Below are 27,931 nucleotides of genomic sequence, written 5' to 3'. Positions count from 1 at the left end.
TCTCTCTCCCTCCCACTCTATCTGAACAAAATATCGAAAAAAGATGTCCTCGGGTGAGGATAAAAAAAAAGGAATTAGAAAAATAAAAGAGTTTATAAGTGTAAATTGTGTGAGTTTGATGTATGTATATATGTATGTATGTATGTATGTATTTATTTATTTATTTTGCTTTTTAGAGAAAGAGAAACATCAATTTGTTGCTTCGCCCATCTAGAGCACTCATTTGTTGTCTCCAACACATGCCCTGACCGGGGATCAAATCACAACCTTGGCACATCCTCCAACAAACTGAGCTAACCAGCCAAGGCTGTTTTGTTTTGTTTTTAAGAGTAAAGATTTATCCGCTCTATCTTGTGTATAGCATTAAAGTTTTATTCATTCATTCATTCATTCATTCATCTATTAATTCAACAAATATTTATTGAACACCTAATCTACAGGTAAGTACCACAGGTAACTTAATGGAATACAAAGACATGTACTGCAGAGTTCTGCTCTTCAGAAGTTTATCATTTGGTTGGGAAGAAAATTCTACCCCCTTAACATTTCTTGAATCTTTCTACTTAGTGCCATCCTTAAACTGCTGAGTTAGTTCAGGCCACTACCAGCTCTCCCTTGGTTTCTAACATATTTCCTTGTCTACACATTTATTCTTCACAATGTGCTTTCTAAAATGCTGATCTAATCACTCCCTTTCCTAAAACCCTTTAATGACTCACTTTTGTCCTCAGGGTAAAGTCTAAATTATCAAAGTGGCTGGATCTGGCCTCACTTCTCTCCTTTGTCCATCTTCAGTCATTTACTTTCTTCAAACATGTTTTGCAGCCATTCTGAATTCCTTTCAGAGTCCCTAATTTACCATGCTTGACTCTCCTCCTGTTACTCTCCCTGCTTGAAATGTCATCTGTAGATACGTGCTCATTAATTCATTGATTCACTCAAAACATCTTTTATTAAGGGTGTCTATGTGTCCAGCCCTGTATATCATCCTGAAATTTCCCATTGCAGTCAGGAGCCACATGTGTAAGTGGGCCGTAATACTGCAGTGGGCCAGTACCAGGATGAGTGCAAGCACAGGGACTGTGGGGGCCATAGATAAACCCAATCCAGGAAATCAGTGAAGGTGCTGGAGGGAGGAAGGGAGAGAAGAGTAGTCTGGATTGAGGAAGCAGCATATGTAAAGGCCCAGGGCTGAGAGCCTGTTATTCTGGGAAATGGCAATTATGTGGCCTGAGTAGACGGTGTGCAAGCCCCAGAGCAGGAGCAAGACCAGGAAAGCAAGACCCAGTCACTAAGGGCCTTACACAATGTACTAGGGAGTTGGGGTTTCTTTTCTTGTAAAGTGATGGGGAGCCACGGAAGGACTTTTTAAAAGTGGAAGGGAGGGATGGGAGAGCTGGAGAGGAGAAGGAAGGACAGCATGGTCACATTTGTGTGTTTTTTTTTAATTAACACTCTAGTAGCATTGCTAGTAAAAGCGGTGAGTTGTCACGGATTGCTTAAATGAATAAACACAGTCCTGAATTGGGAGGGGAAAAAAAATCACCTGAAAAGTTTCAGGGCTGCCTTATGAAGCTAAGGCCATTGATTAGCATGTAACAAAGTTTAAATTACAGCCTGGCCGGTGTGGCTCACTGGTTGAGCATCAACCCATGCACCAAAAGGTCACTGGTTCGAGTCCCGGTCAAGGCACATGTCCTGGTTGTGGGCCCGATCCCCAGTGCGGGGCATGCAGGAGGTAGCCAATAGATGTTCTCTCTCATCAACGTTTCTATTTCTCTCTCCCTTTCCTTTCCTCTCTCTCTAAAAGATCAATAAAAAATATATATTAAGAAAACGTTTAAGTTACATAAATGCATGCTAGTTTAAATTTCTCCTATTTTAATAAATTCAAGAGTGAGTCTTTGAGGGCAGGACTTCTGCCTGACTTATTCCCTACCATATCTTCATCACCTACAACAGAATCTAGCATGGAGTAGATTATCAATTAATATTTTTTTACCAAGTGACTCTGAAATGTCTTCAAATACCTATTCTAACATCATTCAATGAAAATAATTCCCTGACCGGCTGATGTGGCTCAGTGGTTGAGCATTGACCCACGTACCAAAAGGTTGCTGGTTTGAGTCCTAGTCAGGGCACATGCCCAGGTTGTGGGCCCAATTCCCAGGGGGGCCATGCAGGAGGCAGCCAATTGATGTTCTCTCTCATCAATGTTTCCATCTCTCTTTCTCCCTTCCTCTCCTCTAAAATCAATAAAGAAAAAATAATTTAAAAAAAAAAAAAAAGCCTTGGCTGGTTTGGCTCAGCTGCAGAGCATCAGCTCACGAACCAATGAGTCACGGGTTCGATTCCAGCCAAGGCCACGTACCTCGGTTGCTGTTTGTCCCCTGCCCTGGTCGTGCTGGAGGCAACCAGTCAATGTGTTTCTCCCACATTGATGTTCCTCTCTCTCTCTCTCTCTCTCTTTCCCCCTCCCACTCTATCTGAAGATAAATAGAAAAATAACCTCGGTTGAGGGTTAAAAATAAAAAAGATGCCATGGCCGATTTGGCTCAGTGGTTGGAGTGTCAGCCTGCAGACCAAGAGTCCCAGGTTTAGTTTCCACTTGGGGCACGTACCAAAAAAAAGAAAAAAAAATTTTTGAAAATAACTCTGGTATTTAAAAAAGCCAACAATACAACTCACCCTGGCCAGTTTGGCTCAGCGGTTAGAGCGTCAGCCTGCGGTCTGGAGAGACCCGGGTTCGGTTCCCACTAAGGGCACGTACTTCGATTGCAGTTTGTCCCCGGCCCTGGTTGGTCGTGCGGGTGGCAACCACTTGATGTGTCCCTTCACGTCGATCTTTTTCTCTCTCTCCCTTCCTCTCTCTCCCTCCCACTCTATCTGTACAAAAAATGGAAAAATATCCTCGGGTGAGGAAAAAAAAAAAGCCAACAATACAACTAAATTAACTTATTAAAGATAACATGTTCAAATTTATGAAACTGTGCAATTACTCAGAAACGATTATAGATCCAATTATAGGAAAAATTACATCTGAAGAAAATAAATTTATCACCTGGTCTTTTTCTGTCAAGGGAACTAATTTTTTTTTTTTCCCCATTTATCTTCAGATAGAGCAGGAGGGAGAGAGGGGGGAAGAGTGAGAGAGAGAAACATCGATGTGAGAGAGACACATAGAGAGGTTGCCACCCACACAACCCCAACCGGTGCAGGGACAAACCACAACTGAGGTACGTGCCCTTAGCGGGAACCGAACCCGGGACTCTCAGGTCCGCTCTAACCACTGAGCCAAACCGACCAGGGCTAAAATGTTTTTCTTATTGTTGTATCTCCAGTCCCAGCACAGTACATGTCACATGGTGGCACCCAAAATATTAGTTAAATACATGATATCTGAATAAGTATAGAGAATGCTTCCTTAAGGCAAACACAAAATCCCTAATAGAAAATTTGCTGTACTTCTATTTATCTGCTCTAATCTTAAAAAGAAAGGAACACACAGAAGTTCAGGGTTGTCAGAAAAAACCTTAGGAACCTTTAAACGGTTCGATCACTTCCCAGACGGTGAAGAGCTCTGCCTATCTTATTAAGGGGGATAATCCAGATCTCCTGATTTCAGACATTTTTTACTGTCCCATTTTGCAACTTCAATTTTGGTGGCAACATTTATAAGAATATTATAATTCAGAATATTAATTGATCATGTGAAACCTACTTTGTTTGTACAGCTCAAATGTTTCTCTCTGCTCTGCAGAGTTACTATAGAGAGCATACAACTCCTGCAGGAGCAGAATTTGGAACACAGATGTGGAATTCATAAATGAAGGTGTTTTTGTCCCTCAAGTAAACCTTGTTTTTCTGTATGCCAGTTATTTCCACAGTATAAGTTGTTTGGCTGCTGTATTCAACAACCAATGAAGTTTATGTTGTACATGAGACCTTGGGGATTTCATGTTCACCAATCAAAGTAAATTATCTTATGCCCTCCTACCAAGAACCTCATAATGACTTTCTGACAGATGCCTTTCCAGATCTGCTTGAGTTTCTACTTTCCTCTCTAGATTCCACGACAGACAGAGATTGTCTTTGAAGCTTCATTTACTCTGTCTTCTCTCACTGGTCCTCTTTCTGTCTCTTCAAGTCTCTTTAGTGGACTTCTTTTTTTCCTTTAGACACCCTGATCTCATAAGAAATATGCTTGCAGAGGTCTCATTCCCACTAAAGCGTAAATAGCTGAAACCACTCTCCGCACCCCACACCATTCATTTGAGAGAAAAACCAGAAGGGAGAAATGACACCTGCCTCTGTCTGCAGTTCTGCATCTCTAAAGGCAGAGACTAGCAGACAATTCTAGGAGTGCCCCAATGGCCTTAGAGCTGCCTCCAGTCCTTTGGGTTCTCTCTAGTTGAGGCCTTAGTGGAGAAGGAAGGGAAGCCCTGCTCCTCTCTTCTTCTTCCCAGGCTATAGAAGGGCACTCACGTCTGCCTTGAGAATTCAGACAGAGGGTTCTGATGGCCCAACTGAACTCCTTTTTTTTAAAAAAAAACTTTTTTTCTTTATTGATTTTATAGAGATAGGAAGGGAGAGGGAGGAGAGAGACAGAAACATCGATGAGAGAGAACATTGATTGGCCATCTCCTGCATGCCCCTCACTGGGGATTTGGCCTAGGCGTGTGCCCCTCTTGGTGCACGGGTCGATGATCAACCACTGAGCCACATCGGCCGGGCCCAACTGAACTCCTTAACAGAAGTACTTGGAAGGCTGGGAGCTAAACAGGCTGCATCCTACATTCTCAGTGAGGTGTGGGGGATAGATGAACTCCTGATGGAAAGATGATCAGGAGTGTGTGTGAACTTCCAACTGTCCCCTTGCTTCTCTATCATAGGCTTACTTCGAGGACTAGGTTTTGTGTTTTTGTATCTTTCTCTAGCATCAGAACTGATACTCATATAAGACAAGACTGGGCAAATTCTTCTGATACAACTGAGTGATGAACTCCATTGACTTGCCTCCAGTCTTTTTCAGCTGTAGTAGTGAAAGCATGAACTCAGAAAACTAAGGCCCTGGATTTTGAAAATGCTAAATATAATAGGCTCAGGATGTTGGGGGCTCTCCAAAACCCTTAACTAATCTGTATGTAGCACGGATTCCTTGATCTCTTGGCCTACTCGCTTTCCAATCAGAAAACTGAAATCTTTGCACAAAATGAGGAGATTTGTACCCAGGTGAGGTGGGAAGAAACTGGAACTATTTATAGTTGTGTCATTCATAATACCCTATTCTTCCTTCTCATACCTTCCTTTAGTTGAGTTTATAGGTTTATCATAAAGGTGATGCCTCTGCCTGAAAGAGCACAAATTGCAACCTGGGTAATTACATCTGTGATCTTCACTATCTCCCACCTCACCACCTCTGAAGGCCAACCTGGCACTGTTTTCTAGTTCCTCAGCCTGGCAAGTCTGTGAACTTGTTTTGACTCGGCCTCCTGGATAGCATATGGTTCTTGCTAAACCGGCACCTCCCAGCCTATGACTGCACACCCCCAGCCACCCTGCCAACTGCTGCAGTGGCCCACGTGTTGCTACTCTGCTGCAGCCTCAGCTTCACAGACCCTTGCTCATTTTATTAGCTCACCCTGTGTTGTTCTTCTCTTTCCAGATTCACTACAAAACCCTTGTTGGGGAATCCTATTGTTACCTAGTAATGAAAGAAGTGTTGCTTGTCATGACGTAAATACAATCTGGAAGGAAAAGAATGTGTAGTGCATTAATAGAGCACAGAAATTATTATTTAGGTTCTACACAAAACCTATAGTTGATTATCAGGCAAACTACTTTCTATGTGCTCTTTGATATATAATTTGATTTATGTAGGAAAGACAAATATTTTCAAATACTTAAGTTTTCATGGACCTCAGAATAGGCTAAGCTTTAAAAAAAATATTACAACATATCAAGCCCAGCTGGTGTGACTCACAAGTTGAGCATCGATCCATGCACCAAGAGGTCACTGGTTCGATTCCCAGTCAGGGCACATGCCCACATTGTGGGCCCGATCCCCAGTGCGGGGCATGCAGGAGGCAGCCAATTGATGTTCTCTCTCATCGATGTTTCTCTCTCTCTCTCCCTCTCCCTCTAAAATCAATAAAGAAAAAAATAATAAAACATATTAAAATACTTTTACAGCCCTCGCCAATGTGACTCAGTTAGTGGAGCGTGATCCTGTGCACCAAAAGGTCATTAGTTTGCTTCCTAGTCAGGGCACATGCCCAGGTTGTAGGCTCCATCTTCAGTGGGGGGCATGCAGGAGGCAGTCGATGTGTTTCTTTCTCTCTCACATTGATGTTTCTCTTTCTCTTACTCTAAAAAAAAGTAAAAACATACTATATATATATATATATATATATATATATATATATATATATATGTATCATCCTCACCCGAGGACATTTTTTGCATTTATTTTCAGATAGAGCAGGAGGGAGAGAGGAAGAAAGAGAGAGAGAGAAACAACGATGTAAGAGAAACTGGATGCCACCCACACGACCCCAACCAGGGCTGGGGACAAACTGCAATCAAGGTACATACCCTAAGCGGGAACCGAATCTGGGACTCTCTGGTCTGCGGGTTGACGCTCTAACTGCTGAGCCAAACCAACCAGGGCTAAAAACATATTTTTTAAAAATTATACTTTTTACAGCCCTGACCAGGTGGGTCAGTTGGTTGTGGTGTCATTCCATACAACAAAAGGTTGTGGGTTCTATTTCTAGTCAGGGCACATACCTAGGTTGCAGGTTCAATCCCAGTTCGGATGCATACGGGAGGCAAACAATCTATGTTCCTCTCTCACATCTATGTTTCTTTTTCTCTCTTTCTCTTTCTCAAACAAAAGAAAAATCAATAAACATATCCTCCTCAAGTGAGGATTTTTTTTTTTTTTATCCTCACCCGAGGACATTTTTCCATTTTTTGTTCAGGTAGAGCGGGAGGGAGAGAGAGGAACACAGAGAGAGAGAAACATCGATGTGAAAGGGACACATCGAGTGGCTGCCACCCGCACGACCGACCAGGGCCAGGGACAAACTGCAACCTCGCAAACCGGCCAGGACTCAAGTGAGGATTTTAAAAAACATCTTTACAAAGTATGTTCAATAGGCTATATCTCTATAGGCAAGTGGTTCTCAACCTTCCTAATGCCGTGACCCTTTAATACAGTTCTTCATGTTGTGGTGACCCCCAACCATAAAATTATTTTTGTTGCTACTTCATAACTGTAATTTTTCTACTGTTATGAATTGCCACCGGAAATATGTGTTTTCCCATGGTATTAGGCGACCTTTGTGAAAGGGTTGTTCGACCCCCAAAGGGGTCGCGACTCACAGGTTGAGAACCCTTGCTATAGGTAAAAAAAGTGTTGTGAAATAATTATCTGGATAAATCAGGGAAAAAAATCATTTTAGTTTGAATTTATATTGTCATACATTTTCTGTGTTCCTAGTGTTTATAGTCCAACCCAAATTTCACTGTATATAAGAATTTTTTAAATCTTGATTTTTATTTTATTAAACACTCAAAATTTAGAATTTTGAATTTGCTTTGGCTTGCTTCTAATTTATTTATGACTGTCTACACATACAAAACACCTGGCAAATAGTACAAACTGATAAATGGTAAATTTACCAGGGAATTTTCTTATAAACAACTACTACTACTTGATTTCTAGCAGAGTACTTTATTCAACCAGAAAAAAAACAGTAAGTGTCCAAGATTCAGAGCCTTGTAATGAAGCCCCTTAGCAACTTCCAAATGTATTATGGAGGTTTTTTCTTTTGTTTTTGTTTTTTGGAAAGTGTTGAAATTTTCTTTTAACTTTTATTAGCATTTATTTGATGAATTTACTTCTGGGCCATAAGTTCTTTTTTCTTCATTTTCTTCTGGGATAATTTATTCTTCTTCGTAACATCCTCTGCTGATTTAGGATCAATCTGCTCTTTTTCAGTAGGATTCTCTCAATATGGCAGGGAGAGTCATGTATGGGTTAATTAGCCCACGAGCTCTGTAAATTTTGCACCGTTTCTTGGGAGCTTTGTTCACTTGGGTGTGTTCAATGACCAGAAAATCGACATCTAAACCCATAAATGTTCAGCATCACACTCTGTATTTTTAAACATGTGCAGCAAAAATTCAGCACTGTCTTTGGGCCACTGACCCTGTGCCCTGCTTAACCTGAACACACCTATTAACTCCATCATTGTAATGATGAAATGGCACACACTACTTCTGTAAAGTGACATTCTTCAGATATTTTGTAGCTTTTTTAATATGCATACCCTTGAAGGCCAGAGCAGTTTCAGGAGTGTTCTTAAAGTGAACATATAAATTTGAACCTCTTGATTTGCATGATTTTGTGAAGTTTTCTGGGTCAAGTGAATAGCGAACCATTTTCAGAGTTTACTTCAGGCCACTTCTGGTAAGAGAAAGAAAAGAATTTTCATAGGACTTTTTCATTCCATGAGCAACCTCCTCATCTTTTTTCTCTCCAATTTCCTCAAAGTGTAAAGACATAGGAAGAGGAGGAATATATATATATGTATGTACAAACAAAATTTGTTTATACTTCTATGCAATTGACAACTACCATAACAGGAACTTGTAGAGAAGGATTTATGATCTCATACTTATATATATATATATTGTTTTCTACATTTATATTTTCGATAAATGGCATCATGCCTCATCTATAGAGGATTAGAATTACTGAAATAACAACTATAATGGCCCATATAATTATGTAACATTTTTCACATTGCTTTTCACGTATTATTTATTTGAAAATCTTCAGATTTTAGTTATATTACAAAGAAAGAGTTGTACTGGCAAATCATGCTAGACCATTCTTAAAAAAATATTCCATGAATTGTGGCAGCTTTCAAAATGCCTGAGCAAATGTAGCTGTTTTAAAATAAATCTTTTGCTTTGCAACATTTCTCAGGGTAAAGATAATAGAATGGTTAAATAAATATTAAATAAATAACTTCTAGGATTTATACTCTTTTTCTTTGGGATTTGCCCATAGCTCTAAAATACAGCTCTTTAAATACACTTTAAGAGAACTTGAAAGTTTGTGATTCAGTCAAATTAGAATAAAGCTCTTTTTAATTTAATTAATTTATTTATTTATCCTCACCCAAGGACATTTTTTGATATTTTGTTCAGATAGAGTGGGAGGGAGAGAGAAAGAAAGAAACATTGACGTGAAAGAGATACATCGAATGGTTGCCACCTGCACGACCCAACCAAGGTACATGCCCTTAGTGGGAACCGAACCCGGGTCTCTCTGGACCGCAGGCCGACACTCTAACCGCTGAGCCAAACTGACCAGGGCTTTCTCCCAATGTTTTAAAATTTATCCAAATGAAACAAAATAAACAACCAAAAGAGTATATTTTTTCCAGAAAATTTTATACTTTGTTCATTCAGTTAGTCATTCATTTTTTACGGGGTATACTTGTATACTTTTCCCTTTATTTTTAAATACCTTAACTTTCTGTGTTCATTTCCTCATTTTCAAATGATAATAGTAATAGTTCCTACCTCACTGGGTTATTGTGAAAAGTAAATTAATAAATATAAAGTGCTTAGAAAAGTTCCTGGCACATAGTAAGTGCTCAATAAATGTTAGCCATTATTATACTTGCTGTTTTTATTACCTTCACCTTTTTATCTCTCTGGGTTTATCTGCTGTTTGATTCTGACTTTTTCCAAAAGTATGTAAAAATCAGCTTGAAATGATTTAAACAGTACCACCTGAAGGCCTGAGTGAGGTGCTTAGAATTTTCTACAAATGTATTTATGGTGCTAATCTGATCTCTCCAGAGGGGAATGTCTTCTGCTCTAGAAATACATTTTAAAACTTTTCCCAGGAGGAAAAATGGCAAAATACAGAATATCTAAAAATAACTTTCTTTTTTATGAGTACAGTACAAACTGGCACATATCATGCCCCCAAACGCTATTTTTTGGGCTTTCTCAGTACAAATTCTTAAGGAATCCCTGTACCCATCCCACCCCAATAGACAACACAGTGACATAATCTAGTTCCTTGTTACTCAAAGTGTGATCTATGGACTATCAGATTCAGCATCTCCTGGAAATTTGTTAGAAATGCAGAATTTCAGGTCCTGCCTCAAACTCACTGAATCACTCTACATGCCAATAGGCTCCCCAGGTGATTCACATGTACAGTAAAGTTTGAGAAACACTAATCTTGTTGAGATTCATCTTTTTTTCCTCCCTAGTGAGCCTGAATAACTTCAAATATTTTATAAATAGATCGAGTTCAAAATAAATAAATAAATAAAAAAGAAAAAAAAAAAAAAAAATAGATCGAGTTCCTCAACCTCTGCATTACTGATATTTTGGGCTGAATAATCATGTGCTGTGGGGGCCTGTCCCATGCACCACATGATGTTTAGCAGCATTCCTGGCCACTACCCACTGGATGCTAGCAGCACCAGTTGTGATAACCAGCGATGTCTTTGTGTTAGTCATTATTAAACTTTTTATTATTACCTTCACCTTCTGATCTACCCGGGCTTATAATGTGTTCTGTTTAATTCTGACATTGATAACAATGTTGTTTTGTGAGAAAATGCTTGATTGCTAAATGTCTCCTTGGGGACAAAATTGCCCGTTGTTGAGAATCACTGAAATAGATCCACTGACTTTGCTTGGCTCTTCATTTCTTCTAAAGTCAGAACATGTGATAGAACATTTTTTAATGTTGTTAGAATTTATTATATCTAGTTTATTATATGAGAATAAGGCTTTAAAATATAAATTTCATAAAATATTGTCAAAATTTGTTAATATATTAATTACTAGTCTGTCTGCTTTTAAGTTTTCTGCTAGTGGTGGTAATACCTGAAACTCTTCTTGTGATCAGACAACTAGACACCAGGCAGGCAGAAATATACAGGGCAAAGAGTAGGACCTACTAAGTGGTGAGAATTAAAAGAAGTAAAATAGGTCTAGTTTGGACTGGCATCTAGTAGCTTTCCTCCTTTTATTCAGAGGCATAGTATCATATAATTTTACATTTTGTAACATCTTTTTATCAGCATTACTTTTCAGGACTTCTTTGAATACAAAAGCCAAAAGAGATTAATTCATGAATCTGACAAATATTTATTAGGCACAACAAAGAAGTTGGCACAATGCCCCTACCTTTAAGGAATTTATGGGTGATAGTAAACTGAGATCCCAATTCTGCTTCATTCCCCTCAACCTATTCCTCCTGCAGTACATCTCAGAAAATGATAAGAACTTCACCCTTCCAATCATTGAGACCAAAATCCATGGAGTTATCCTTGAATCCTCTTTCTCATACATCCCAATCCAATCCTACAGGAAGTCCTTTTGACTCTACTTTCAAAATATATTCAGAATTTGAATACTTTCATGACTACCACTCTTGTCCAAGCCACAATCAATCCCTGGATTAATACAGTCTCCTAACAGGTCTCCCTATTTCTACCCTTACTCCCCAGACTATTTTCATCTCAACATCTAGAGTGATCTTGTTAAAATCTGAAGTCGGGTCAAACCATCACATCTCTGTTCAAACACTTGGATGGCCCCAATCTCACTGAGAAAACAAGCTAAAGCATTTACAATGGCCTGCAGGGAGGCCCTACATCAACTGCCCTTCTATGAGACCCCTTTATTGCTATGACTTCCTCTTCCTCTTGCTCAGTTAGCTCTGACCACAACTCCTTGATGGTCTTGAATACACAGCACACTGTATCAGTGTGCTGATATAGATTTAACAGCAGGCTCTCAGGAGAAAAAGTCTTGAATTTTAGCTGACTTCCATAGTATAAGTACTACCACTATGACCTATTTCAAGCTACCAGTGTGATATCACAAATAATGGGTTTGAGAAGAGATGCTCAGGAGCACGTCATTATGTAGTATTTCCATCATGCAAACACCATTGATGTAAATAATCTCAAGAGTATAGATAATAAAGTGTAATAGTATAATTAAGAAATAGAATTTTTAGTATTTATTACCTTTGTTTTTAATATAATCTATTTTATATCATTTAATTTTTTTATAAAGGGGAGGGGGCCTTTTTATTATTATTTTATTTTTTCTTTATTGCTCTTTGAGAGAGGGAGAGGGAGAGAGAGATAGAGACAACGATGAGAGAGAACATTGACTGGCTGCCTCCTGTATGCCCCCCTCTGGGGAATGGGCCCACAACCTGGGCATGGGCCCTGACTGGGAATCAAACTGGTGACCTCTTGGTGCATGGGTCGATGCTCAACCGCTTAGCCACACAGGCTGGGCTCATTTAATTTTTTATAATCGCTGTGTTTGACAACCAGCTTGCAAAATTCCTGAAAGTTTTATAGTTGTCTCCCAGGAGTCAGTCAAGCTGGTTCTATGCAGCACAACTCTGTAAATAACATACCAAACATGCTCCTGCCTCAGAGTCTTTATTTCCCCACCTGCCTGGAAAGCTCTTCTCCCTAATACTTGCAAGGACTTACTCCTTCATCTCCTTCAGGTCTTTTCTGGAATGTTACCTTCTAGGTGATACCTTCCCCAACCACTGTCTAAAATACAACACCCCCACCCCTCAACTCTCTATTCCAATACCCTGATTCATTTTTAACCTTAAATACCATTTTTCTGACTTATTTACTTCCAGTGTCCTCCTTCTAACTAAAAGCTTAATGAACACAGGAATTTTTGTTCCCTCTCGAATCCTCAGCACTTAGAACAGTGACCAGCAAATAGTGGGCTCTCAATATAAAATTTGTTGAATGAATGGATTAGTGTCACCTCTTCATTTCCTTTTATTTTACTCCTTTATCTGACTCTCATTACCTAATAGATAATGGTATGTTTACGCGTGAAAGAAATGGTAGATCTTTCCAACCCACAGGTACCAACTTTACCTTTCCTACCTTGTCCTTTTTTTTTAATCTTCACCCAAGGATATTTTGTCTATTTATCTTCAGATAGAGTGGGAGGGAAAGAGAGAAAGAGAGAGAAAGGGGGAGAGGGACATATCAACTGGTTGTCTCCACACGATCCTGACCAGGGCCAGGGACTAACTGCAACCAAGGTATGTGCCGTTGGCCAGAATCAAACTCCAGACACTGGTCCACGGGCTGACACTCTACAGTTGAGGCAAACCGGCCAGGGCCCTCATTCTTTTGTCTTCTTATATATGCAGACCCCAAACGTCTACTCGTTATTTTTATTTTTAGCTTAGAAATACTTCAGCAAAAACAATTCTTTGGCTTCCCCTGTCCTGCTTGAGAATAATCCTAGTTAAATGGTACTTCATTTCCCACTTCTCCAAGAGTAAGAGACCCATTGTTTATGTTACCTAGTAGAACTGTGTACATTTCTCAGACAAACTATAACCCCTAGATTTGGCAGCCTTGTCAGATGCTTTTTTACTATGTTCTCAAAAAGACAGCAACTCACTTTCAGATAATTAATGATTCTGCTCTTGACTGATTTGAGGTTTCATAGAGTCCATATAAAGAATTCACTGAGGTCTTAGAAACATAGGAGTTTAGGTCCACAGACAGAATAGTCATAATTTTCCATAAACATTCTCAAGACTATAATTGAGGTTGATAGAAATAAATTTCCAACCTGGACTATCTTCTCAGGCCAATTATTTTCTTGAAAAGAGTATCCATTCTCTCTCACCTGCATGCTTCAGCATCATAGACAATTTCACTGTTTTCCAAGTTACATTGGTAATTTTTTGAAATCTAGGATGTGATATGATGTACTGTTTTACAAGGTTGTTTTGGTTTTTTTTTTTTTTTTTTTTATCCTCACCCGAGGATATTTTTCCATTGTTTGTTCAGGTAGAGTGGGAGGGAGAGAGAGGAACAGAGAGAGAGAGAGAAACATCTATGTGAAAGGGACACATCGAGTGGCTGCCACCCGCACAACCAACCAGGGCCGGGGACAAACTGCAACCTAGGTACGTGCCCTTAGCAGGAACCGAACCCGGGTCTCTCTGTACCACAGGCCGACGCTCCAACCGCTGAGCCAAACCGGCCAGGGCTGTGTCTTTTGTGTGTGTGTGTGTGACTGGTAGGAAAAAGTGCATGTTGGAAGGTCACTGCTGCTGTATCTGAGAGCAAAGTGGTATCAATTTTTTCAAAAAGAGTGAAATAACCAATTTCATTATTAAAACAATAGATTTATTGCATATCCTTACTTGAAAATTTTTTTACTACATTATATGGGCATTTAATCTTATTATTTGTATTTTTTTGAAGAGCTCACAGTCAGAGCCAAAAGCTCAATTTAAAATGCAAAAATTTCCCATTTGACTGTGGTGTGATTTGTTTCTTTTTATCCTCACCCGAGGACATTTTTTTTTTTTTTTTTGATATTTTGTTCAGATAGAGTGGGTGGGAGGGAGAGAGAGAGAGAGAGAAACATCGATGTGAAAGGGATACATCGAGTGGTCGCCACCCACACGACCCAACCGGGGCCGGGGACAAACTGCAACCAACGTACGTGCCCTTAGCGGGAAATGAACCTGGGTCTCTCCAGACTGCAGGCTGATGCTCTAACCGCTAAGCCAAACCGGCCAGGGCTGTGGTGTGATCTTAATAGCAAAAATTTATAGCTTTGATGTGGAACAAACCAGTCCACACATTGTGGTGTGTATGTAAACTGACACAATCTTTTTAGGAGACACGTTGGCAGTACCTACTACAATAATAAATATATATGGCCTTTGACAAAGTAATTCCACTTTTAGGGCGTTAACTTAGAGAGATAACCATATGTGTGCCCAAAGATAAATGTACAGGAGTATTCATTGCAGTTTTATTTGTAAGAGAGAAAACTGGAAATAGCCTAATTGTTCTCAGTAGGGGAATGGTTGAATGATTTATGCTACTGAGATGGGGAAAGCTAAGGGGGCTGTTATAAGGATGAGGTGGATTTATACATTCTGATATGTTCAGTAAAAAGCAAATCACTGAACAATATGTATAGTATGATGTCATATGTTGAACAAAACACAAAGCAAACATATTTGTAAATAGATAGAAAATATCTCAAAGTGTATAGCCCACAACCTAAATAGTGATTATCTCTGGACAGGAAAAAGAAATGGGGAAGGCATAAGAAAGGGACTTTTACTTTATACTGCAGATAATTCTTTCTCTATTGTTTGAATTAACAGTGATCATGTATTTTAACTAAAAAATAATTTTTATATGTCTTAAAAAAATTTTTTTTTCTTTATTGATTTTAGAGAGAGAAAGGGAGATGGAGAGAGAGCTAGAAACATCAATGAGAGAGAACATCGATCGGCCACCTCCTGCATGCCTTGCACTGGGAATTGGGCCCACAACCTGGGCATGTGCCCTGACGAGGAATTGAACCAGCAACCTCTTGGTGCATGGGTCGATATTCAACCACTGAGCCATACCAGCTGGGCAATTTTTATATGTCTTTATCGATTTCTAGAGAGAGAGGAAGGGAGAGGGAGAGAGAAAGAAACATCGATGTAAGAAACATCGATTGGCCCTGGCCAGTTTGGCTCAGCGGTTAGAGCGTCGGCCTGCGGTCTGGAGAGACCCGGGTTCGGTTCCTGCTAAGGGCACGTACTTTGGTTGCAGTTTGTCCCCGGCCCTGGTTGGTCGTGCGGGTGGCAGCCACTCCATGTGTCCCTTCACGTCGATGTTTCTCTCTCTCTCTCCCTTCCTCTCTCTCCCTCCCACTCTATCTGTACAAAAAATGGAAAAATATCCTCGGGTGAGGATAAAAAAAAAAAAAAAAAAAGAAACATCGATTGGCTGCCTCCAGCGCACACCCTCACCAGGGATCAAGCTGGCAACCCCAGTATGTGCCCTGAACTGGGAATCAAACAAGAACCTCTTGGTTCTTGGGTCCATGCTCAACCACCGAGCCACAGTGCCAGGCTGGCCTTAATTTAAAAATATTTAAAAAAACTTTTTGGAACACTTCACAAATTTGTGTGTCATCTTGCCAAGCGGGCATGTTAATCTCATCTATTGTTCCAATTTTATTTTTTTATTAATTTTTTTATCCTCACCCGAGGACATTTTTCCATTTTTTGTTCAGATAGAGTGGGAGGGAGAGAGAGGAAGAGAGAGAAACATCGATGTGAAAGGACACATTGAGTAGCTGCCACCCACACGACCAACCAGGACTGGGGACAAACTGCAACCGAGGTACGTGCCCTTAGCGGGAACCGAACCTGGGACTCTCTGGACTGCGGTCCCACGCTCCAACTGCTGAGCCAACCCGGCCAGAGCTATTGTTCTAATTTTAGTATATGTGCTGCCCAAGTGAGCACTAAAAATAATTTAAAAAAAAAAAAAAGAAATATGTGTCCTTACCCATGAGGCTCAGTTGGTTGAGTGTTGTTCTGTGCGCCGAAAGGTCCCTGGTATGATTCCCAGTCAGGGCACATACCCAGGTTGCAGGTTGGACAAGGGGCATCAATCGATGTTTTTCTCTCGTATGGATGTTTCTCTCCCTAGCCTTCTTCCTTCCTCTCTAAATCAATAAAAACATTTTAAAAATAGAAATACAAATGGTAGAATTTATGAGTTTCTCTTATTTCTGATGAATGTTATTGTTTTGTGAGACAAAGTGAACTAGTAAAAAAACACAAACATCCCAGTTTTTATTCCTATTGTTCTGCCATCTAAAAATATTAGTGTCCTGGTCAAAGAGCTAAAAATGTGTAGGAAAATTTTTTTTTTTCTTTTTATTGATTTCAGAGAGAGAGGAAGGGAAAGGGAGGGAGAAGAGAAAAAAACATCAATGAGAGAGAACATCGATTGGCTGCCTCCTGCATGCTCCCCACTGGGGATTGGGCCCACAACCTGGGCATGTGCCCTGATCAGGAATAGAACTGGTGCATGGGTCGACGCTCAACAACTGAACCACACCGGCAGGGCGGAAAAACTTTTAAAAACACAAGACAGCCTCGGTTTTTTTAGTAACAGAATATAAATATTCCAAATGATCCGTGTACCTCATATATATTATACATTATGGTTTAATATTATTTGGTTAGGCAATGAATAAAAATCTTAGGTCTGAAAGTCACCCAATATTTTGGTAAATTTAGGAGTTAAGTTATTGGGATTTTCTTATTAGAAGTTGAGGGAGTTATTCTTATTGGTGCTTTGGTGTTAGCCACTGTCTACTTGTGAGTGAAGGTTTGCTGAAGAAAATTGTGTTGATTTAATAAGCCATTTATCAACCTCTTGGTGGCACAATGGGCCCATAAAATTTTGGTAGGCAGCTTGTTGTTTCTTAAGCAAATAAGTAAAGTTGATTTGAAGGGCACCTGGAGACAAACCAGAGGCAACCAGGTACACGTGACTTTCAAAGAAAATACCATTTGGTGATGGTGAAGTATATGAAGGACAGCTATGCTGAAAAGAACCACCAAGGGTAGGGCCAGATGAAGGGCACCTGGTGGGGAGCACTTGGCATGCAAGTTTACCCACCAAAAATGTGGGATGTTAAACCAATTACCAGGATTATAGTGTCTTAGTTTTTAGGAGGGTTGGTTGTTGTTTTCATTTATTTTTCCTTTTATTAAATTTACTGGGGCGGCCCGGCCAATGTGGCTCAGTTGTTGAGCGGCACCCATGTACCAAAGGATCACCAGTTGGACTCCCGGTCAGGGCACATGCTCAGGTTGTGGGCCAAATCCCCAGTGGGGAGTGTGCAGAGGCAGCCAATGGATGTTTTCTCTCATTGATGTTTCTCTCTCTCTCTCTCTCTCTCTCTCTCTCTCTCTCCCCCTCTCCCTTCCTCTCTAAAAATCAATAAAGAAAAAAATTAAAAATAAATTTATTGGGGTGACACTGGTTCACACAATTATATTGGTTTCAGGTGCACAATTCTACAACACATAGAGTTGGTTGTCCAAATTACCAAATTCTAGTCTGGGGAGACACTGAGTTAAAATTTGAAGTCTTGCCCAAGAACTATTTTAAGTATCTTTTTCAGGTCTCTGAGATCACAAAGTGCCAAGAGCTAACGCCCCCACACCTCACCTCACCTCACCTCACCCTCCTTCACGGTTATTCTCCCCTTGAACTGCAGGCCCCAAACCCAGGGCTTTAAACTAGATTAAAGAGGTCTGTGGCCTACACTTTGACTAGGCGTGTTGTTTTCGCTTTTTTCACCCCCTGCACGACTGAAAAAACAACTGGGTGAGCCCTCCCTTTTCAGAGCGCGGCCCCTATTCGAGAGGCGGGTCCCCATCCCGGCGGGCTCAGGCCCCGCAGGTTGGCGGGAGCCGGCGGGGGCGGGCCGCCGCGGGTCCGGGGAAGCCGAAAGAAGGCAACCGCGCGCCGCGCTCAAACTCGCGCCACCACCACCTCACGAGCGGCTCCCCACCTTCTCCGTCACCAAAGGCGCCCAGCCAATGAGCGGGTCGGAAAGGCCGGGCCTGCGGGCTAAGCCCTGGGAGGGGAAGCGGCGAGAGGAGAACGGGAAGTCGAGGGCGGGCTGAGTTTGATTGACGGGTGCGCGAACCAATCCTCCTCGCGGCTTCTCTTCGCTCTCTTCTCGGCTGGGCTCTCAACTCTTGTCCCACCTCCTCCTCCTCCACCCCCCTTCTCGCTTTTTTTCGATCCGCCCCAATTCCCTTCCCCCACTCTGCGGGCAAATCGCTGCTGGAAAGAGGCGGGGGCAGAAGCGGCGGGCTTGTGTGGAGACTTGAGGTGGGATTGACGGGTGATCTGGCCAATAAGAGGTAGGCTGATAGCGCGGCTGTGGCTGGAACGGGCCAATGGGCGGGCGGGCTGGGGGCGGAGGCCCAGGTTCCAAACGCTCCGCGGCGCCATGGGCTGAAAACTCAACCGAGATGGAATCTCCCAGTCTGAACCGGTTTCAACCGGTTCCGAGTTTGAGGCACTAGGAGGAGGGGGAGAAGCGGCTGCAGCGGCCGCGGCAGGAGCAGCGGGAGCTACAGCATCAGCAAGAGCAACAGTAGCTACAGCCCCGGCGGCGTTGCCTGTTCCAGTCTTTGCTGCTGCAGTCCGTGCAACCACCCAGAGGGGGAGGGGGGAACCACCAGTCGCTGAGGAGCAGGAGAAGGGGGGAAAGTTTAGGCGAGCCGGGGTGGGGGGGGCCCAGCGCCGGAGCCGCGTGAGCGAGGGAGCCGTGTTTTGGTAGGAGAAGTCGGACTGCAACTGGCAGCAGAGCGTCCTCCGACCGTGTGGACTCTACACCCCTACTCCTGCCGCTCCTGCTGCCGCCTGTAGCTGGAGGGTCCCCCTGAGACTGAATCTTTGGGACTTGACCCCGTTCCCCTCCCCCTCCCCTTACTCCCCAGCCAGGCGGGAGCATTTATTACTCAGATTAATTCCCCTTCTTTTTTGGGGGGTGGCGGGTGGGTGTGTGTGTCGGGGTTAAGTGTCCCTGAATAGTAAATATTGTTGAGCTTTTTTTTTTTGCCCTTATCTCCTTTTTTTAATTTCCTTTTTTAAGGTGGGAAAACTGAAACCCACCTTGATTTCCTCCCCTCTCCCTTCTCCCCACCTTCCCTCTCCCTAATCCCCCAACAAGGAAGGAAGAAGCAGTTGGTTCAATCTCTGGGTAAGTCGACTGTGTCTTCGGGGCCGGGGGCCGGGAGGCGGCGCGGCCGGGCGGGAGGAGGCCGGCGTGGGGCGCGGCGGCGGCCGCGCGAAGCAGCCGGGGAGGCGGCGGCGGGCCCACAGCGGAGCCTGCGATTGAATGGAGCCGCTTCTGCCACTGGGAGATGGAGGCGGGGAGGCGGCCGCGGGAGGGGAGCGCTTGCTGGGTCATTCGCGTGGTGCGGGTGACTGAAGAGGAAAGCGAGGAGCGTGGTAGTGAAGCAGGGCCCCGGCCCGGTGATGGAAGGGCTTCTCCAGCCGTAGAGGATGGGGAGAAGTTGGGGTGATTTCAGGAACATCTCTGTAAATTATTAGGAGTGGAAGTTTCCAGAAATATTTAGTGCAGCAGCATTGAAACGTCCGCCTGCATCACGTGGCCGCTCGGTGGAGAGCTTGGGATCGGGGGAGGGAGGGGCTGTCGAGTCCCTGCTCCTCCTGCAAGGAAACTCAAAATCTTGTGTTTGTTGTTGTTGTTTTTGCAGAGTAGGATTAGAAGTAGGAAAGGTTAGTTGATTTTTCAAGGATCTGCGAATGGTTTTTCATGCCGTAGTTTGTTTTCGGCGGCTTGAGTTCGTTGTGATCGAATTTTTACTGCTGGTATTTTATAGTGGATGATGCCCTAATTCTCCTTCTTTCCAATTCCTCTGAGTTTGGCGTGGGTGGGAGGAAGTGGTGTAGTAGAGGAAGCATTAAAGATTTTGCCCAGCCGGGACCTCTTCTGATCACGCAGAGGCCATGCTGCATCGAGAATGGGGCGGTGAACTTCGGGCGCCTGGTTATGCCTCCTCCGAGTATGGGCGGGGTGAGTGCGTGCTCCAGTGTGCTATAGTTAGAAGTGCTGCTAATCTGTTCGGGTGGGAAGCGAGAGAGGGCGGGCCTTAGTGAGGTGTGTTTCTAGTGAATGAAGCAAGCAGTTGGCCCACACACCTAAGGTAGCAGCTTCTCTCCTTGTAGCGATGTATTTTATTTATTTATTTATTTTTACCAACTATGTAGTATTTTTGGATGGTAGCTGCCTGCCTCTTGAGTTTGAAGTGGCAATGGAGGTATATTGTATATTGGTGGTCACTTGTAGAGTCACCACATTGCTGGAGATAATTCCTTGTGTATGCTACCCAGTGAGTGGATTTTAGGATTGAGTGTTTGTTCTAAGGGGAAAAAAGCGATTATGGTTTCACCTCGCTCACTGTGGCGGTTTATCTGTCTGGTTGTATATTGTAAGTGATGGGACACTGTGTTGTTAGTGGAAAGAATGTTTTGGGAGCTGTTTGATTTGGGGGACTAAGTGTGCTTGGCATTGGCCAGAAAGCCGCCATTTCTGTACCACGTACAGTTCAAGAATAGGTAGGTCATTTCGAAGATAGCCGCCAGTTCTAAAGATGGCAAACTCTAGTATTTAACACAAGCTTCTATTCTAAACCTGGGTTGTTGTGTTTTTTTTGTTTTGTTTTGTTTTGCAAGAATTTAGCTCAGAGAACTCTGTGAGGACACTGTACCTGAAAAGGAAACTTTTTAGAGTCACTTTATTCTTTTATGTTTTGGCTATTAAATTATAAGGCTAAAAATAGGAAAGTTTGTTCAATCTTTAACCAATAAAAAACTTGATATGTAGATCTTGATGCTTTGTGGACATTGCTTTTCAACCTCAAATTTTAAGATTGTTCCGATCTTTTAAAAATTGTCTGGCACTTGAAGGGAGGAAATTTACACATTTATTTGAAATATATTTCCTTTTTATATTAATGTTTAGAGCTAATATTTTTGTTGTGTATGCCAAGTATTCTGTATTAAAAACATGTTCAATAACAAAGTTTTTGAAATTTCATCAGTTTTACTGTCACTAATGGATCAAAAGACTTAAGGTTAATAAAAATCTTTCATCTCTTTATCTCAATTTTTACATTGTCTAACTTAACTGACTCATCTTTTGACTTCTAATTTGTTGTAACTGACATTATTATTAAATAAAACATTTGATCAAGCTAGTTTGTTCAAACAATCAAATTAGCCACCCATTTCCTGATCCTGGAAGGTTTTTATGAGAGGGAGAAATGGAGATGACTATCTGACCTTGTTGAGTCTAAATACAATAAGCCAAGAGTTCTTAAGCTGAGGTTTTGTGCCTGGCTTTCAAAGTGTCTTACATCTTCTTTAATTGTATACAAAATTGTGAGCTTTTTAATTTGACAAGAGCTATCATGTGCTCTGATTGTAAGACATCTTGACCCAAAAATGTTAAGGAGTACTGATTTAGCCAGTCAGACTTGAGTGGCACTGGCTTTGAAGAAAAAGCAAAGGAAAGGCTTTTATTGTGCTGGGCAACAAAAATGTAGATGTATGCCAGCATCTTGGAGTGGAATCCTCTTAAAAGTATAACATTACATATGAACCAGTAGGTTTTAGCCAGTATATTTTTGAGGTGAAGAAGCTCATTTTCTGTTGTGGTAGAATTTGTTTTTATTTGGAAAATAGTTGGCAAGTTTTTCAGTTTTTACCTTTCCCATGAATACCTGGAAATTGGCGTGGTAGTGCTGGTGGTGGAATCTTGTTTGACGTATTACCATGAAGTTTTTCTTTCTAGACCATGTATTTAAGGAATTTGCTGTACACTTGTAATTTTAATCCCCAAATTCATTGAGGGTTGAAAGAAACAGATGTGGATGGTTTAATTGTGTGTAGAAACTTAGATTCTTTATAGAGGTTAAGGGTACCAAATTTGTTACACTGATGGTTCCTACTAATCATTGATAAATACAATAGCAAAACTTGTGTACCACATTTGACTTTTAGCATCTTCCTGCCTTTTCAGCATATCTTAAAAATTAAGGTATCATGAAATGAGGGGAAGTGAGTTTTTACTGAACTAGACCTGCTTATGAAGGGAGGAGGTGAGGTGGGGATAATCTGTACTTAAATATTTGAGATCAACACTTTGAACTGTATCAATTTTCAGGGCCATACATTCTGATAGATTCATTTAAAATACAGGTTAGGATAACTTTATATAAATGTTAGTATGGAGCAGTACAATTTCTCTGTCTAGAAGTGTTGAATGGTTCCTAATAACTAGTATGGTTATGGAGTGACTAAATAACTTAAGCTTTTATTTGCTTTTTTACTATCAGTTTTTAGGTAGTCTCTAAAATACGCATTAAAATATTTGTGTGAATATGGTTGAAATAAAATTATAACTTGAGTAGAAAATTTTGACTGATGCTATCGGAACTTCATGGGCACCTTAAATTTTTTTTCTTTATTTTCAGTAATCTATGCCAGCAATTATGACAATGTTAGCAGACCATGCAGCTCGTCAGCTGCTTGATTTCAGCCAAAAACTGGACATCAACCTTTTAGACAATGTGGTGAATTGCTTATACCACGGAGAAGGAGCCCAGGTAAAGTAGCTGTTCAAACTTCAAAACATTATTGTAGTGTAACAAAGTTGTTGGATTTTGAATACAGTTTTAAATTATTGCCTTTTTAAAAAGTATTTCATGGTTTGTATTAATACAGAATTATATATTAACTTAAATGAGAAATGTCGAGAAAAATTGGGTTATATTTTGATATGGTTAGATAATATTATTATACTTGTTTTGTAGATATTAAGGGTAGTATGTACCTTTTATACTTTTAATGTTTTGGAGTTAATGTTCTTTCATCTTTGAAACATTTAAATGTACTTCACAGATACAAACATGTACTTCACAGATACAAACTTGTTATTTATTTTTTTATTCAGTCAATCCTCACACAAGGACATTTTTCCATTTTTTGTTCAGATAGTGTGGGAGGGAGGGAGAGAGAGAAACATCGATGTGAGAGAGACACTTCCATGGTTGCCTCCCGCACGACCAGGGCCGGGGACAAATCGCAACTGAGGTACGTAGAATCGAACCTGCGACTCATCAATCAATGGGCTGACTCTAACCACAGAGCCAAACCAGCCAGGGCTACAAACTTGTTTTAAGTATCCAACAATACCAGGCATCTTTTGAATTTTTTTGTTTGTTTGTTTTTACCCTCACCCGAGGACATTTTTCCATTTTTTGTTCAGATAGAGTGGGAGGGAGGGAGAGGAAGAGAGAGAGAGACACTGATGTGAAAGGGACACATTGAGTGGCTGCCACCCCTACGACCCAACCAAGGCCGGAGACAAACTGCAACTGAGGTACGTGCCCTTAGCGGGAACCCAACCTGGGTCTCTGGACCGCAGGCCGATGCTCTAACCGCTGAGCCAAACTGGCCAAGGCTGTTATTTGAATTTTTTAAAATTTATTTTTGTTACAGATGTTTCTTCTTTTTCTCCCATTGGCACCCTCCTCCCCGCTCCCTGTTCATTTGAATTTTTACACTTGTATAAGTGGTCCTGTTAATGTAGGGAATTATCTTACATTTGACCCGTTTTTTATTGAAAGGTTTTGTTTTTAACACCAAATTTAAAGATATATGAAGCAGTAATGTTTGTAAGTTTTTAAAATGTGTATGTTAACAAGAAATTGGACAATTTAAATTTCAACCTGTGGAGCTAATCTCAGAGTTTTAAATGAGTAAAAGTTCCTTTTCTTTGGATAAAAAGAATCTTGTTAATAAAGAGAATTTTAGTGTGGCTCAGTGGTTGAGCATCAACACATGTACCAAGAGATTGCCAGTTTGATTCCTGGTCAGGGCACATGCCCAGGTTGTGGGCCTGATTCCCAGTGAGGGGCATGCAGGAGGCAGCCAGTTGATGTTCTCTCTCATCGATGTTTCTGTCTTTCCCTATTTTTTTCTCTAAGAATCAATGAAGAAAAAAATTTTTTAAAGAGAATCTTTTAAGGGGCCATGAGAAATGTATGAGTGGAAAAAATTAGTCTGCAGTGATTTTTGTAAGCTTATTAGTTCAATTTTTTATTCCTAAGGGCTGTTAATGAGAGTTCTTGTCTCCAAAAGCATTCCAGAAAAAGTTACTCCATGTGTCTTTATTATACATATTATATAGTTGCTTCCTCATGCTGTACATTCAACATGGAACTTTCAGCTTTATTTCATTTTATCCTCACCTGAGGACACTTTTGCATTTATCTTCAGACAGCGGGAGGGAGAAAGAGAGAGAAACATCAATTTGAGAGAGACACATCGAGTGGTTGCCACCCACATGACCCCAACCGGGGCCTGAGACTAACTGCAACTGAGGTACGTGCCCTTAGCGGGAACCAAACCCAGGACTCTCTGGCCTGCCAGACAATGCTCTAACTGCTGAGCCAAACCTGCCAGGGCACTTTATTTCGTTTTAACCTGTGTGCATGGAAAGCAGCTGCTTTGGGAAGCAAGCTTGAAAGTAAGGCTAAAATACGTGAAGTAAAGTTGGGCTCAATTTTGAATATATTAGAAGCATAAATCTGTAGCCATTAGGAACATGGGCATTTACTTTTTTCACTTCATTAAGTTACTGCTACTGTTTAATCTTTGTTATTTTTTAACCTGGTTACAAATCTAAAAGTATTATGAATAAATGAAGAGACCAGTATTCTTCTCGGATTATAACTGAGAATTAGCAGTAATTTGTATCAAGAAAAATTTGTTGTAGTAATACTGCTTTTAGTAATGTTTCACAATATTGGGATTTAATGGTTTGTTTTAAATATTACTTCAATAAACAGTGGGTTAGAAAAGTACATAAATATTTCCTATTTATAAAAGCAAAGCTAACTTTCCCAAAAGTAAGGATTTTGGGTTTAGATCTCATGTGACAAATCAGTTGCATAATAAGTAAACTGGTACTTGTTATAGATAAGGAAACTGCGGTTTAGAGCTTAAAGTCAGTTAAGAACTCCTTTTCTAAAAATCATATATTTAAACTTCTAGTTCAGTCTATTTTTTATAACCACCTCCTTGGGGATCTTAATATGAATTAAAAGAAGTAGAAAATGTAGTGAAAAACATGTTATCTGTTTTAATTTTATTCCGATAAGTTTTCTAGTCATTGTTCTAGAGACATCTACAAACTATTATCTACCTTGCAAGAGACTGAAAGATTAATGATGAGGTTTGTAAAGCACCTATTATAGTGCCTGATAATTAGAAGGGATTCTGTTTAAAGAGCATTTTTGGAAGTAGAAAGATTTAGTATATGTGATATTAAACTCATTGTTTTAAAATATGCTATATAGCACTGGCCGGCAGACCGATGAGTCTCGTGTTCAATTCCAGCCAAAGGCACGTACCTGGGTTGCAGTTTGTCCCCGGTCCTGGTCAGGGTCAACCAGTAGATGTGTCCCTTTCACATTGCTGTTTCTCTCTTCTCTCTCTCCCTTTCTCTCCCTCCCACTCTCTCTGAAGATAAATAGAAAAATATCCTCGGGTGAGGATTAAAAAATAAAAATAAAATATGGTTTATATTTTTTCCTAATATAAAATATGTGCTAAAATGGCAACTAGAAATTATACTAATTAAACTTTTAAACTAAACTGTAGATAGCCTAACTTTAAAAAAAGGAATGCATAACTGAGGGGGAAAAATTATTAGAAGGGTGACTTTGTAAATCTATAGACAGAACTTTTTACCTAGATGGGGGAAGTACAGTAGGATATTTAGCTCTGTAACATTAGGACTACCTTCTGTTATAAGCATTTTTCTATTTTTAGGCAAGTAGGCAGCCAGGGGAATAAGATATGGAAGAGTTGGGTGTTTTCTCCAATATTGTGCTAAGTGTGTTGAACTCTTTTTAATCTATTGCTTAGCAACTAGAATACTATGACCATTCAGTTAGTAACACAGAGAGATGCCAGATTTTCTCCCTCTGTAGTTTCCTTTTGTGTCTTGTTAACCTCTCTGGAGTTTTAAGTTAGTAAAAGAATATTACTTAAGGATAGTGAGATTAGGGCAAAATAAAGACTAGGATGCAAATACTAGAATTTACTTTGTAGAGTAAAATGACAACTCTACAAGAATAACTAAAGGAAACATGATTTATGTAGAGATTGAAATGAATGGTGAAAGTGTGGCAAGTATTCACTTATATGTAGAATGCTCGTTACTTCAAAATATCTGATAGTAGTATCTTGACCAAATAACTTTTACAAGGCATGGATTTTTGACATCTCTTGATATTTGTTGCTATTTTATATTCAAGTCTATGTCTAGTTAGAAATGAAGATTTAGTTAGAGATCTCAATTAGAGAATCAAAACACTGTGTGAGCCCTGGCCAGTTTGGCACAGCGGTTAGAGCGTCAGCCTGTGGACAGGAGAGTTCTGGGTTTGGTTCCTGCTAAGGGGGCACATACCTCGGTTGCAGTTTGTCCCCAGCTCCGGTTGGGATTGTGTGGGTGGCGGCCACTGGATGTGTGTCTCTCATGTCAATGTTTCTCTCTCTTCCTCCCTTTCTCCCGCTCTGTCTGAAGATAAAGGGCAAAAAGTAAAAATAAAACACTACTTTAAATGTGCTTTAGCCCTAAATAACTCACATCACTACTCTTTCTGCCTTTTGTCAGTTATTATATAATACAATGAAAGCCCCTCAAGTTATTGGTCCTTAATGAAATCAAATCAGAAAAATATATATATAATTTTATTTTCTGAGATTACACTCTAGTTCTAGCCCTAGGCCCTCAGGTGAAACCCAGGCAGCTGATTTTTCTTTAAGTTTCATGAGGGTTCTGGTGGTGGTGTAAGGATATAGAACCACTACCTAACTTTAGTTTGACTCAAATGTTTTAAAGGAAACGATAAGCAGTACAGTTGTCCTTCGTTTATCGGGGTTAATTCGTTCCAGACTCCAGTGGTTGCACCTCGCATTGAAGGATTCCTGGGGTGCTCGAATACATAGACCTACAGTCCATACGTACAGTAATTTTAATTGTAATACAGGGCTATATAATTGACTCAGACCACCGAGTGTGCGCTGTATCATTTTCACTGTCTCAATCAACTTTTTAATGAATTTATTTGAAAAAATCACGATAGAGCGAAACCGTGAAAGTCGAAGTGGCGAGGGATGACTATGTTGCTGGTTGATTAATGGGGAAATCATGAATGTCTTATAATTGCTACCTGAGAAAAAGAATTCTCAACATCAAAGCCAAAGTAGGGATAGGGGTTCTTTCTGTAAGTTGGAATAAAAGCCAAGTTAAAGATTATGAGGTGTCATCTGGCAAGTGTGGCTCAGTGGTTGAGCATCCACCCGTACACCAAGAGGTCACCAGTTGGATTCCCAGTCAGGGCAGGTGCCCCGGTTGTGGGCTCGATATCCAG

At 40.8% G+C, this 27,931-nt stretch overlaps 1 protein-coding gene across 5 annotated transcripts in view; it reads left to right on the top strand.

The window, feature by feature from the left end:
* Positions 1 to 18,884: 18,884 nt before the first annotated feature.
* Positions 18,885 to 27,931, top strand: part of XPO1 (exportin 1) — a 47,663-nt gene continuing 38,616 nt past the window's right edge. For 2 of the 5 annotated variants that reach the window (XM_036262339.1, XM_036262334.1), the window contains exon 1: positions 22,978 to 23,092. Coding sequence is in view for 3 of the 5 variants with exons in the window: in XM_036262333.1 (XP_036118226.1) it covers positions 22,967 to 23,092 (126 nt within the window). In the remaining 2 variants the exon portion in view is untranslated. Of the gene's footprint in view, positions 19,660 to 22,960; positions 23,093 to 27,931 lie in introns of those variants that run through there. The other 3 variants (XM_036262333.1, XM_036262332.1, XM_036262341.1) reach the window with 3 other exon arrangements.

This window comes from Molossus molossus, unplaced genomic scaffold (genome assembly GCF_014108415.1).
Source record: "Molossus molossus isolate mMolMol1 unplaced genomic scaffold, mMolMol1.p scaffold_m16_p_15, whole genome shotgun sequence".
Lineage (NCBI taxonomy): Eukaryota > Metazoa > Chordata > Mammalia > Chiroptera > Molossidae > Molossus > Molossus molossus.
The sequence above is the reverse complement of the archived record's forward strand: the minus strand, read 5'-3'. Positions and strand labels throughout refer to the sequence as shown.